The sequence below is a fragment of the Vipera ursinii genome (assembly GCF_947247035.1).
Source record: "Vipera ursinii genome assembly, chromosome: 1".
In the NCBI taxonomy this organism is placed as follows: domain Eukaryota; kingdom Metazoa; phylum Chordata; class Lepidosauria; order Squamata; family Viperidae; genus Vipera; species Vipera ursinii.
Genome location: NC_139512.1, coordinates 319,237,867 through 319,252,626, shown reverse-complemented (window position 1 = coordinate 319,252,626; position 14,760 = coordinate 319,237,867). Strand labels below are relative to the sequence as shown.

Here is a 14,760-nt window from a genome sequence, read left to right as displayed (position 1 = left end):
TGAACATAATGCATCTATGTTAAATCTCATCTCTAATCTCATACATTAAACTTCCACAAAATTGGGTTTTTTTTTTCTTTCTGTCCAACTCCCACTTGTTTCCCTTTCTTTTGGCATACTCTTATTTAGATATACTTTCCTATCAACTCAAAATATATGGTCCTGGTCCAGTTTTCATACTTGGTTTTAATCTCCAACATCAGAATGGTGACCTTGCAAGGGATTTAGCTCACTTAGCTCAATGTCTGAAATCCATAGTAAAACACCTTGAAGTATTATCAGGCTTCTTCATTTATAGATCTCAATAAGAGGGCAAAATAAATAATTATCAAGACCTTTTTTCCCTAACATTGAAATATCTTATTCTGTTAACTTCATGCTACTGTATTAGGTCAGGTTTTGCCTTCTTGGACACAGAAACAAATCTTGTTTTGTTCTTTATGACAATCCTTCAGGTATCTGGCCAGTGCATTCCCCACCTCCACCTCCACGGCTACCATGCTAATCCCCAGTCTAATGCTCATAAACTCCTTCCACCTTTTCTCTTATCTCTTGTTTTCTATAATCCTTGTTGGCCTTCAAAGCCTATCAGCAATGCTGTGCACAGCCCTACCTACTTCACGCTTAGCAATCTCACTTTATACATACAAATGCTGGATTCGACCAACATGCAAACATAATGCTTAACTGTAACGTTCACCTGTCAATTAAAAAGCTAATTGACTTCTATGATTTCTGAGTGCACACACAATCCACATGAAAGCAGATGCATTTGATAATATTTTTCAGATGTAGTGTTTCAAAAACAGAGTCGAACTGTTATAAAGTAATCAGAGTGGATTTTTGGAGAAGGAAGCAGCCATATGTTGAAGTATCTGTATATATCAAGTTTTTGATATCATTATACAAACATTTTCTTCCCTTACAAGAGATCACCCAAGGCCTCTGAATGCAATACTCCATTTTTAGAAATCTCAAAGTCCAAGGAAAGCTGGGGAGCACACACACACACACACACACACACACACACACACACACACACACACTTTTTAAAATAACACAATTTGGTACCACTCTTGAAGGAAGTATGGTTTCCTGAATGATGAAGAAATATCAAGTGTTTTTTTTTAAAAATCAAGTTATTACATTACATGGAATATATTTATGGAATCAGACCTACCTGGAGTTGAAATTTCATTCTGGGGCAAGCTATTCTGTAACAACCTAGAATTAATGTGAAAATGTATTAACCAATGCTAGAAATCTAAGAGAAGAAACTCATTTTTTCTGTATTAAACAAGATTTAATTTAAGAACTAGAAGAGTGTTAAAAGGCAGTTTACAAGTACAGGTAACTTGACTTATGACCACAGTTAGGACTCAGATTTTGGTTATAAGTCATCGTGGTCATCGTGGTCATGGACCAACATGACCAGACCTGATTTACTGTTTTTATGATAGTCATTAAGTGAATCATAGAGCTGTTAAGCAAATCCATTCCCCCAAGTAGGCATTTTTACCCCCAGAAACCACCCAAAACTATCACATTGTAGTTTTGTGACTATGGGACATTGCAACAAGTCATAAATTTAACCAGTTGCCAAGTGCCTGGAATGTGGTCATGTGACTGCAGGGAGAGGGGAGCGCAACATATTATGATGGTCAGAAATGCTTTCCAAGGTCATCATAAATTTGGACAGTTGTTAAACAATCAGTCATAGTTTCCGACGCTATTCACATTGAAAATGCTGGCTAATCTCCTACGTTTTTCAATAAAGGAAATCAACATAATGAACAGAAAATGTACTCAATACACCAATCATTCTGAGATGTTGAATTATTTTAAGCCTTCCCATAAGATGAACACTAAAAGAACAGTATCTAAGCTTCTTCTATTTGTAATTCTGTTTTGTAGCATGCTTACCAGGTAACACAGTGGTTTGAACTCACAGTACACACCTATTTTTTGTCTCCTGGGTCAAAGATATTTACTCATTAATCATGTTCTCTCCTTTTTAGTTTAAAATTTCTATTTAACCTTCCAATTCCTGGATCCTACTGACAGGATCTGCAGCAGGCCTCTTCTGCTAGCATGACTCGGGTGGGCTTGGGGCACCCAAACCGAAGCTGTGCAAAGACTCTCCTAGCTATGACAGCCCCTTGTTCTTCGAGAGGGAGTTGCAACTCCTGGACTTGCGACTCCTAATCGAAGAGCAAGTGGCAGAGGGGAAAAAAAAAAAGAAAAACTCACAAGTAAAGCACAGCGTAAGTATTGACTGTAATGGCAATCACATGATTGAGGGACAGGGTAAAGGTTGCAAATGGGCCTTAAAGTTATTTTTTCAGCAGTGTCATAACTGAACGGTGGCTGAACAATTGGTTGATAGGATAGGAGAGGATACCTTTACCTCTAAGCCGCTAAATGGAGCCTTGGTGGAGCCTTGGTGGAGCAGTGGGCTAATGCCTCCTTAAGTAACACCAGCTGCCTGCAGTTAGTGCAGGTTCGCATCCCACCAGGCTCAAGGTTGACTCAGCCTTCCATCCTTCCGAGGTAGGTAAAATGAGGACCCAGATTGTTGGGGGCAATAAGCTGACTTTGTAATAATGCCGCTTGGAGGGTGTATGAAAGCCCTAATAAGCAGGTATATACATAGAATGAAGGCTACTGCTAAGCTTGTAAGCCGCCCTGAGTCTTCGGAGAAGGGCGGGATATAAATGGAATTAAAATAAAAAAATAAAAATAAATGCCCTAGCCTCTTCTAGTCTATTTTATCTAAGATAGTGTCATCCAATTTGGACTTCTCCAAATAATAATGGCTAACAAGTCTGTCTGGCTCTTGTTGTTGTTAGCTGCGAAGTCGTGTCCGACCCATCGCGACCCCATGGATAACGTTCCTCCAGGCCTTCCTGTCCTTCAAGGGCTATATGTTATGATGGTGCTTTTCAATCATTGTCTCCCAGAGCCACTGCTCTTTAAATATTTTAAATAAATGAATGAATAAACTGTTGTTGTTGTTAGTTGCGAAGTCGTGTCCGACCCATCGCGACCCCATGGACAATGTTCCTCCAGGCCTTCCTGTCCTCTACCATCTTCTGGAGTCCATTTAAGCTCATGCCTACTGCTTCAGTGACTCCATCCAGCCACCTCATTTTCTGTCCCCTTCTTCTCTTGCCCTCAATCTTTCCCAGCATTAGGCTCTTCTCCAGTGAGTCCTTCCTTCTCATTAGGTGGCCAAAGTATTTGAGTTTCAGCTTCAGGATCTGGCCTTCTAAAGAGCAGTCAGGGTTGCTCTCCTCTAGGACTGACTGGTTTGATCGCCTTGCAGTCCAAGGGACTTGCAGGAGTCTTCTCCAGCACCACAGTTCAAAGGCCTCTGGCTCTAGCTAACTACAATTACATGACAATAATGTTTGCTAACATCTCTAAGATATGTTCTAAATAGATTTAGCAAAGACAGTGTTGTTGGCTGGCTATAACACACTGTTTCCTTGCTGGACCACTTACATTTTGCCTTCAATTTTATGGAGCAAGAAATCATAGCTCAGGAGAAAATTAAAGCAAGTAATGGCAACTCAGTTTTTTTAAAAAGACATAATATCCTTTGATTAGATCCTGTAGATAAAATAGTCATTGCTATCAAACACAGGCCATACAACAGAAACGTACTGAAACTGCTGATGTAATTTCTCAATTGGCTGGGCTTCATTTTGGATACCTCTCTGAATAACAGCACATGCCTGATGTACATTTCCTTGTCCAAGTTGTTGTGCCCAAGAAATATACAGAATAGATGATTTGTTACCAACTCCTTGGCTGTACATGTAATTAAAAAACTGGCTTGGATTATCAATGAAGTCAGCCTAGGGGGAAAAACAAGACAACCTCATTAGCACACTATTTTTTAAGGCGGTTATCTCAAATATGGTAAACACGTGTAATAAAACAGAAGAAAAAATAGTCACCAGTTTGCAAAATACCATTCCATAAATGTTATGAAGTAATTTTTCATAACTGGACTTTAGAGTCAGAATTAGTTACTTCCACAAATTCAATAGAATTTAGTTTAATCATGACTAAGTAGTCCTATGGATTTCAGTCCATCTACTCGGAGTAGAATAAATTGAAAATTCAGTAATGTTGATTATGTTTAGCTATCCCACTAAATTAGAATTTCCTGAAATTTTCTTAATGAGAAAGAAACATGTTCCTATGCCTCTCCCTGATCTTGTCTGCTTTATCTTGCCTACTAAACAAACATTTTTTATAGGATGGGACTTGTCCCTGATTTAACATAGAGGTGGAAAAAATGTCTTCATAAATGGTCAAATAAGTATTCTCCTGTATCTCAGTTCACACAAGAGAAGGCAGCCAAGATGTATAAAAACAATGCATGAGCTTGATAAGCTAAAATAGAAACTTGTGGAGATCACCAAAGATGATCAAAACAAAAACGGAAAGTTTAAGAAAGCTTAATTCCAGAATTGTAAAAATCTACTTCTAACATCAACAATACCACTACTTTATTCATCACTATTTGGTAAAGTTTTAAGAATATTGTTTGCAACCTATATACCTACAAATTTGACACAGCAGTCGATGAACCTCATGTCATGACGATACCTCTTATCACTTAGAAATGTTTTCACAAGCCTCTCCAGTAAAGATGACAGGCAATTTTGCTTTCCTTCTGCTTCTGACATTCCTTCTACCCACTGAAAATATCTAAAACCAAAGTGAGTTAATTAGTATCTTATAGTAATTTAAGGATCTATAAAGGTAAAGGTAAAGGTTCCCCCGCACATGCGTGCTAGTCGTTTCCAACTCTAGGGGCCGGTGCTCATCTCTGTTTCAAAGCCGAAGAGCCAGCGCTTCTCCGAGGATGTCTCTGTGGTCATGTGGCCGGCATGACTAGACGCCAAAGGCGCACGGAACGCTGTTACCTTCCCACCGGAGTGGTCCCTATTTTTCTACTTGCATTTTTACGTGCTTTCAAACTGCTAGGTTGGCAGAAGCTGGGACGAGTAACAGGCGCTCACTCTGTTACGCGGCACTCGGGATTTGACCCGCCAAACTGCCGACCTTCTGATTGGCAAGCTCAGCGTCCTAACCCACTGAGCCACCGCGTCCCTTAAGGATCTATATTTATTTATTTATTTATTTGTTTTTATAAACCGCCCTTCTCCCGAGGGACTCGGGGCGGTGTACAGAATAAGGTGGGCATACAGAATGAACAATAGTGAAAAAACAATAGTAAAATACAAACTGGGACCCCAATTAGAGCTATCAGGCCAGGCCGGACTGCTGGAACAGGTAAGTTTTTAATTCGCGTCGGAAGGTGCGGAGGTCGGGGGCCATCCGGATTTCGGTTGGTAAGCTGTTCCAGAGGGCTGGCGCACCCACTGAGAATGCCCTCCCCCTGGGGGCCACCAGCCGACATTCCTTGAGCGGTGGCACCCTGAGGAGGCCCTCTCTGTGGGAGCGCACAGGACGGTGGGGTGCTGACATTGGCAGAAGGTGCTCCCGTAGGTAGTCCGGACCCATGCCATGTAGGGCTTTGTATGTCATTGTTAGCACCTTGAACTTCACACGGAAGGCAACCGGAAGCCAGTGCAGCGCACGGAGGAGAGGTGTGATATGGGAGTATCGGGAGGCTCCCAAGAGTGTCCGTGCCGCTGCACTTTGCACCAGTTGAAGCTTCCGAGTGGATCTCAAGGGCAGCCCCATGTAGAGAGCGTTACAATAGTCTAGGCGAGAGGTCACAAGAGCATGGGTGACTGTACGTAAGGCATCCAGGTCCAGATAAGGCCGTAATTGGCGAACTAGTCGAACCCGGGAGAAGGCCCCCTTGGTCACAGCTCCTATGTGATCTTCCAGGGAGAGCTGCGAGTCAAGGAGGACACCCAGGTTGCGGGCCCTATCAACAGGGGGTAGTAACTTGTCCCCGATGTTAAGGGATGGGATGTTCTGAGTATCCTGGCTTGCCGGTACGTACAGCCATTCAGTCTTGTCTGGGTTCAGTTGAAGCCTGTTCCTCCCCATCCATTCCCGGACCGCTTTCAGGCAGCTGGACATCACGTCGAGGGCATCACTGATGTTGTTTGGAGTTGAGATGAAAAGCTGGGTGTCATCAGCATACTGATGGTACCCTACTCCAAAGCTGCGAATGATCTCGCCCAGCGGTTTCATGTAGATGTTGAACAGGAGAGGCGAGAGGACCGACCCCTGAGGGACTCCGCAAGTGAGAGGCCTCGGGGTCGACCTCTGTCCCCCTGCCAACACCGACTGCGAGCGACCCTGGAGAAAGGAGGAGAACCAGCGCAGAACCGTGCCTCCCACTCCCAGTCCCCTGAGGCGTCGCAGCAAGATACCATGGTCGATGGTATCGAAAGCCGCCGAGAGGTCTAATAAGACTAGGACAGAGGAATGGCCCCTGTCCCGGGCTCTCCAGAGATCATTTATCAGAGCGACCAATGCCGTCTCCGTGCTGTAGCCCGGCCTGAAGCCCGATTGGTACGGGTCTAGATAAACCGCTTCATCCAGGATCTGAGGGAGTTGGTGCGCCACCACGCTTTCAACAACCTTCGCAAGGAAGCGAAGATTGGAGACTGGACGAAAGTTATTCAATGAGGATGGGTCCAAGGTGGGCTTCTTGAGGAGAGGTCTCACCACCGCCTCCTTCAAGGCGGTGGGGAAGTGACCCTCACTCAAAGAAGCGGAGATGACCGCCAGGAACCAGCCTCGTGTCCCCTCTCGAGCTGCATATGCCAGCCAGGAAGGGCACGGGTCCAGTAAGCATGTGGAGGAGCTCAACCTCCTCATAATCCTGTCCACTTCCTTAGGAGTCACAGGATCAAATTCCTCCCAGATGACGTCGACAAGACTGTCCATGCCTTGTTCTTCCAGCTCAGCCCAGTTGGAGTCCAGGCCGGTTCGGATCCGAGCAATTTTATCCAGCAGATATTGACCGAATTCCTCGGCTCGACCCTGCAAGGGTTCCTCCCTCACCTCTTGGTTCAGTAGGGAGCGAGTCACCCTGAACAAGGCAGCCGGGCGATTATCTGCGGACGCGATGAGGGTGGAAAAGTAGTTGGATTTTGCCACCCTTATCGCAGCGAGATAAGACCTGGTGAGGATTCTTAATCACAATCGGTCGGATTCGGATCGACTGGATCTCCAACGGCTCTCTAGGCCCCGTCTCCGACGCTTCATCTCCCGGAGCTCCGCGGTGAACCATGGGGCTCGCTGGGATCTGCGCCGGGTCAGAGGCCGCAAGGGTACAACTCGGTCCAGAGCCTCCGTGGCTGCCTTTTCCCAGGCTTCCACTAAGGCATCCGCCGAGCTGTGAGCAGGGAGTGCATGTGCGTCCCCAAGCGCTGCCTGGAACCTATCAGGGTCCATTAGGCGCCTAGGGCGGTACCATCTGGTTGGCACCGCGCACCCACGGCGGGGGGTGGCAAAGGGGAAGTCTAGCCGCACGAGGTGATGATCGGTCCATGACAGGGGCATAACAGTCGTGGCACTCCCACCGATATCATCACACCACCGTCCAAACAAGAACACCAAGTCTGGGGTGTGGCCTCTCTCATGAGTCGGTCCAGAAATTATTTGCGACAGGTCCATGGCCGCCATGGAAGCCATGAACTCCCGAGCCAGATCGGACGATCCTCCCAGGGACGGTAGGTTAAAGTCGCCCAAGACCATGAGTCTTGGGAATTCAACCACCAACCCTGAGAGGACATCGAGTAGCTCGGGCAGGGCTGCCGCTGCACGATTAGGTGGTAGGTATGCCAGCAGCAGGCCCAACTGCGCCCCCGGGCCGTATCTCAGTAGGAGAGACTCACACCCGACCATCTGAGGGACGGTGATCTCTCGCGGGCTAAGGGATTCCCTGATGATAACTGCCACTCCCCCGCCCCTCCCATGGGTCCGAGGCTGGTGCAGCACCTGGAAACCTGGCGGGCAGAGGTCAACCAGAGGGACACCACCCTCTTGGCCCAGCCAGGTTTCCATGATGCAAGCCAGGTCCACGTGCTCGCTCTCCACTAGGTCACGAACAAGGTGTGCCTTGTTAGCTATGGACCTGGCATTCAGGTAGACCAGCCTTAGCATAGGAGGCTGCACACCTTCGCTCCCGGGTCCTCCGGGGAAGTACAGAGGGTCGGAGCGTCTCACCACTTGTACAGAGTGGAGATGACACTCCCGGTAACGATACGGCCCTCTGTTTGTGCACCTTCTGCCGTTCCCCACCATCCTGGGAATAGGATGTTCGTCAGTACGCCATTGGTTATTGTCGGCGACTGGTCCTCGTTTCTCACCATCGCGAATGGTCGTAGGCCTGGCCTGCGTTATGGTACCCGGAAGGCCTGCCTTCCCCGAGCAGCCATACTCTTTTCCCGCCCCCTCCCTAACCCGACAAAAAACTTAACAAGAAACTTAACCAGGGGCCTCTTGTTGGTCTTGTGATGGAGGCCCCTGACCCTGCCTGGCCATCTCTCAGAGGCCCAATGGTCGGGCCCGTCATCGAGGTTTGATGTATTGAAGGCAGGACGAACCCAGGAGAGGGGGGAACTCCTGAGGGCGAGTAGATCTATGCAAGAGTATTGAAGACACATAGGGTGCATTGGGGAGCATTGTGAAGGCGGTCCCCTGGGTGGAGCATTAGAAGGAGGGTCTAGTCGGGTAGGTGGGTATCTGGACCGTCACCCAGCCACTGCCACTTGGTTGGGTGAACCCCAGAAGCAGGCCACTCCCCATCCTCTCACGATGGGCTTGTGATTCTGCTTCTGGGGGTGGTCCAGGACCCACTCTGGGTGAAGCATACCCCATAGAGCTCTCACCTTTATTAAAGAGTAAAGACAAAGAAAAGACCAACCTGTACCAGGGATCAAGTGGATCATTGCCAGTGTAGTTCTGTATATGAGCTTCAAACATTCTGTGAAAAAAAACGATGTCATATCAGCTTTTGTAATTACAGTATAGAAGTTTAAAAATATTAGAAAAAAACAACTTTCCCTAAAATCAGTAAGATGTGGTTCCCGATATGCTGAACTACAGCCCCCATAATGCTTATTCATTCTGTCAATGAGAAAGAGAAACCTGCTAACTGATGACTATAAGTTTTATTTTTTTAAGATGGCATTGTTATAATATTCCTAAGGCTGAAGACATTTTATTTATTTGTCTGATACCGGTATATATACCACCAGATTACATCTCGATTAAAATGTATTTAATCAAAATGTGATTTGAATGTGTCACGCGATAAATACAAGAGCCTTGGTGGAGCAGTGGGCTAATGCCTGCAATTATTGCAGGTTCGCATCCCACCAGGCTCAAGGTTGACTCAGCCTTCCATCCTTCCGAGGTAGGTAAAATGAGGACCCAGACTGTTGGGGGCAATTAAGCTGACTTTGTAATAATGCCACTTGGGTGTGTGTGTGAAAGCCCTAATAAGCAGGCATATACATAGAATGAAGGCTACTGCTAAGCTTGTAAGCCGCCCTGAGTCTTCGGAGAAGGGCGGGATATAAATGGAATTAAAATAAAAAAAAATACATAAAATATACCACCAGAATCCAAAGACGGTTTACTATCAGAAAAATATAAAAATATTGACAAATGCAAGATAAAAATAATAAAAATCACACTCAGAAATGAAAAGCAACTCTGTAAAAATCTTGCTGAATTACCTCCTGAAAACATGGAATCTGTTGAAGCATGAATCAGTATTTGCCATCACATTAGTGTTATTTCTGAGTGACAATCTGTCCTTAACCTGGTCCTTCAAGTCTTCCAAAAGTGCATGCATCATCACTGTAACTGAGTTCATCCACCACGCTGTTGATCAGCTTCTCTTTCCTTTCACCTTTTACAACATTATAGACGTCTTCAGAGAGATAGGTTTTCATATATGCATCCAAAATAGGATAATTTGGTCATTTGTTTCTTGAGTGAGAACTCTGGATTGCTTTGTTCTATGATCCGTTTCTGGTTTTGTTGTTTTGACTAGCCATGGTGTTTTCTCCAACACAAAATTTCAGAACTGTCAATACTATTTCTATCCTGCTATTTTGAACTCCAACTTTTGCTTCCGTAGACCCATTGTAGGAGAAACTACTGACTGTATGATTTAGCCTTTATGGCATCTGAATATCTTTTCCAAGGTCTTCACTGCTATTCTACCAAGTGCTATCTCTTGTATACAGATGAGGCCAAAAGTATTGGTGCCCCTTCCCTTTTTCCTAAGCAATCCCAATTTGCCTAAAATTCAACACAAATATTTATTTATTTATTTATTTATTTATTTATTTATTTATTTATTTATTTGATTTATATACCGCCCTTCTCCTGAAGGACTCAGGGCGGTGTACAGGGCAATAAAATAAGAATACATTAGTTAAATAATTTTAAAACCCAAATCCATCAGGCCAGGCCGGCTTGTTTGAATAGATAAGTTTTTAGATCACACCGGAAGGAGCGAAGGTCGGGGGCCATCCGGAGTTCAGCTGGTAAGCGGTTCCAAAGGATTGGTGCACCCACAGAGAATGCTCTCCCCCTGGAGGTCACCAGCCGACATTCTCTGACCGGAGGTACCCTGAGGAGGCCCTCTCTGTGGGAACGTACAGGACGGAGGGACGTTGACGCCGGCAGTAGGTGCTCCCGTAGGTAATCCGGACCCATGCCATGTAGGGCTTTGTATGTCATTACCAGCACCTTGAATTTCACTCGGAAGGCAACTGGAAGCCAGTGCAGCTCACGGAGCAGAGATGTAATATGGGAGTATCGGGAGACCCCCAAAAGAACCCATGCAGCTGCACTCTGTACCAGCTGAAGCTTCCGAGTGGTTCTCAAGGGCAGTCCCATGTAAAGAGCATTGCAGTAGTCTAGACGAGAGGTCACAAGTGCATGGGTGACTGTACGCAAGGCATCCAGGTCCAGATAGGGTCGCAACTAGCGCACCAGACGAACCTGGGCGAACATGGCATCCACCATTTTCATCACATAGTCCATAGAGCAGATACCTTGCTTTTGAAGTATGATTCAATATATTTATCTAAATAATAAAGCAAATGAAACTAGCATGACCCTAATTGTTGGTACCCTACCTGAATATTTCATCGTTTTGAATCAAATATTGCAATCATAAGAGCTTTCTGTAGCTCTGCATAAGAATTCTACTCTTCTCAACTAGCAGTTTGTCCTGCTCTTGTTCAAGCTGCTTCAGAAATTTTAGATTTAATGGGTTCTTCTCTCAACTAGGGTTTCAGCTCTTTCCACTGTACTTCCATTGGATTCAGATCTAAACTCATAGCAGGCCACTTGAAAACAAAATAATGCTCTTTGCTTTTAATCATTCTTGGGTTCCCTTAGATATTTTGACTCATTATTGTGCTAGAGCAGGGGTCCCCAACCCGCGGTCCTTGGACCAGTACCGAGCCGCAGCATGCCAGCAACCGGTCTGCTCAAACAAGCAAAGCCCCAATCCACGGGATGCAGGCAGTACACAAAAACACACACACTCTAGTCCGTGGAAAAACCTCCCTCCACGGAACCGGTCCCTGGCACACAAAAGGTTGGTGACCTCTGTGCTAGAGGGCCTAGGACTTGCAACCAGAAAGAGCTTCTCTCATGTCATGGCCAGCAGACATTCAAGGCACCCATTGCAGGAGGCAAAAAAGAACTCTCATAACTTTATGAAATGTCCTACATGTTTCACAGTAGGGATGGTGTTCTTTTCTTTAAAAGCATCATTTTTCTTCTGTGAACGCAGAGCTATGATTTACCCAAAAACTCTTAATTTAATTTCACCTATCCTCTTCCTTCTCCTCGACTCAGTTTAAATCCTTAACCTAGCTCAGACATGTCAAACACAAGGCCCGGGGGCCAGATCCGGCCCACAAAGTGGTTTCATGCGGCCCGCGAAGCCATCCTGGAAACAGTGAGGAAACAGCCCCCATTGCCTTGGCCCTGGCCCAGAGACCCTCCTTCTGCCAGAGACCCTCAGATCTGTCCCACTCCTACCCAGGCCCCCATAGGCACCCTTGATGCGAACGATGTAGAGCTGGCAACGCCCACCCAGTAGGCCATACGCACTCTAGCCATGCCCACCCAGTAGGCCACGCCCACCCTGGCCATACCCACCCGGCCCCCTGAGGGCAACCACAATGCTGATGCGGCCCTCAATGAAATTGAGTTTGACACCCCTGACCTAGCTGAAGTGAAATACAACTCACAATAGCTTATATTTTTAAACAAAATTGGATAATTGGAAAAGATGCAACAACAGCAGTCCCCAACCTTTCTGGCTCTGTGGACAGGCAAAGGCAGTGGTGGTGGGGAGGGGATGGTTTCCCACACACAATCTAATCCCATACATGCACAAATAAAGCTTTGCATGCTCGCCCGCTGCTTACGCAGCTCAGTTCCCAATGGACCCTGGACCGGTAGCACTCCACAGACCAGGACGTTGGGTACCCTTGTATTACAAGACTCCTGATTATCTGCCTGTTGCATTCTTTAGCATACCAAATTGAGGTTGGAACCTCCTTCAGAATTCAGAGATTATTTGGAAATCTTTTCTGATTTTTTCCATGTCTGTTTTCATCCCTGATGTCTTTTCAGATGCTGTTGTAATACTGCTTGTGTCTTCTAAAAGCTCTAATTCTTTTGTTAAATTCCTTTCTAGATCTTTGTCTCCATTGGCTTTGCCTTCTCTTTTCTTGGTGATTTCCATCTTTTGTTCTGACAGTTTATGATGTTCCACCTGGACACGACTTTGCTATTATAACTGAGCTGTTCTATCACCTTGTAGAATCACACCCAAGTATTGTCCTTGCTATATCCTTCCTGACTATAAAAGCATCACCGTTCCTTTTTTTTCATGTCCTGAATGATAAACACTATGATATTCTGCTTGAAAATCCATTTCAGTTCACTGATGTCTAAGATGTTAACTAGTAGTTGACTCATCTTTCACTGTATTGAGTTAATGCCTCTTGCATTTCATGTCTCCATTGTAATTCTTTCTTTGTGGCTTCAATTTTCTCTTCCTACACGGCAACATCAGGAACTAAACTCCTCAAAAGCTTTCATGTAGCTGCATCATAAACACCATTAGTATTCCAAAAGAACCTCAGTAACATGTCAAGAGTGATCCAAGTTAGAGGCCCATTATTCAGTACATCATCAATCACTTTATCTTATCTATATGGTTTTCTTGATAAAATATAAAAGTGGTTTATCTCTCTTCCAGGCAGTAAGAGGTGACCCCTTTGCCCTTGCTACCAAAATGATCATCCACTTCTAGGATCTCCCCCACGTCCCTGCTTCCCTTAACTAGGCAGCTGGAATGACCTTCATACTTTGGGTGACCTTGCTGGGATTACATTTTCCCAACACTCCTGACATTCTTCACTCATTCCTCCCAGGAAAACTCTACAGTAAAACAAATCTTTATTTATGTGGTCCAGGACAAAAATAAGACAAAATTAAAACTTCAATACAGCAAGACCAATGTGGAGTGAGTACATCGCTTAAGTCAGACATGTCAAACACAAGGCCCGGGGGCCAGATCCGGCCCGCGAAGTGGTTTCATGTGGCCCACGAAGCCATCCTGGAAACAGTGAGGGAACGGCCCCCACTGCCTTGGCCCTGGCCCAGAGACCCTCCTTCTGCCAGAGACCCTCAGATCTGTCCCACTCCTGCCCAGGCCCCCATAGGCACCCTTGATGCGAACGATGTAGAGCTGGCCACGCCCACCCAGTAGGCCACACGCACTCTAGCCACGCCCACCCAGTAGGCCACGCCCACCCAGGCCATACCCACCCGGCCCCCTGAGGGCAACTGCAATGCTGATACGGCCCTCAATGAAATGTGAGTTTGACACCCCTGGCTTAAGTACTAAAAGTGAACAATATAAAGATATATAAAATAGAAAATTACAAAGCAACTATAAACAGCTAAAAACAAATAAGAATATAAAATCCTGAGCAATAAAATAACTGAATGAATGAATTTTATTTAGGGGAGTGAGTAACTAATAAACACTAAGAGCTATTTGAAAATAAGACACCAGGATTTGAGGGGGTTAGGTTTTTGCACCTCTGTATATATTTTTATATGTACAGTATTAACTTTCTTTGTGTTTGTATGTGTGTGCTTTTCTTTATGCTTTAATTATTTCTATTTTTCTTTTTTTATGCGTATATTTATTGATTTATGCAGGTCAAGAAGCAACAGTGAGAACTGGACACGGAACCACTGATTGGTTCAAAATTGGGAAAGGAGTCCAGCAAGGCTATATTCTGTCGCCCTACCTATTTAACTTATATGCAGAGCACATCATGAGAAACGCAGGGCTAGATAAATCAAAAGTTGGAATTAAGATTGCCAGGGGAAATATCAACAGCCTAAGATATGCAGATGATACTACTCTAATGGCAGAAAGTGAAGAGGAACTAAAGAGCCTCTTGTTGCAGGTGAATAAGGAGAGTGCAAAAGTTGGCTTGAAACTCAACATTAAGAAAACCAAGATCATGGCATCTGGCCATCTCAATTCCTGGCAAATAGATGGGGAAGAAATAGAGGTAATGAGAAATTTTATTTTCCTGGGCAGATAGGGACTGCAGACAAGAAATTAAGACAGCTTTTGTATCGTTGATTCCAAAGGAGGATCAAGACCTTACTCAACCTAAAAATTATAGACCTATATCGCTTTTAAATACAGATTATAAGATGTTTGCTAAAGTATTGGCCAATAGA

General features: G+C 45.1%; 1 protein-coding gene across 1 annotated transcript in view; it reads right to left on the bottom strand.

Annotated features, from left to right (window-relative positions):
* BUB1 (BUB1 mitotic checkpoint serine/threonine kinase) overlaps nucleotides 1-14,760 on the bottom strand; it is a gene marked incomplete at its 5' end in the record, with an annotated part of 45,968 nt that overhangs the window by 26,818 nt on the left and 4,390 nt on the right. The window contains 4 exons of the mRNA XM_083350699.1: nucleotides 1,181-1,224; nucleotides 3,667-3,860; nucleotides 4,578-4,722; nucleotides 8,873-8,932. Coding sequence (XP_083206825.1) covers nucleotides 1,181-1,224; nucleotides 3,667-3,860; nucleotides 4,578-4,722; nucleotides 8,873-8,932 — 443 coding nt within the window. The remainder of the gene's footprint in view (nucleotides 1-1,180; nucleotides 1,225-3,666; nucleotides 3,861-4,577; nucleotides 4,723-8,872; nucleotides 8,933-14,760) is intronic.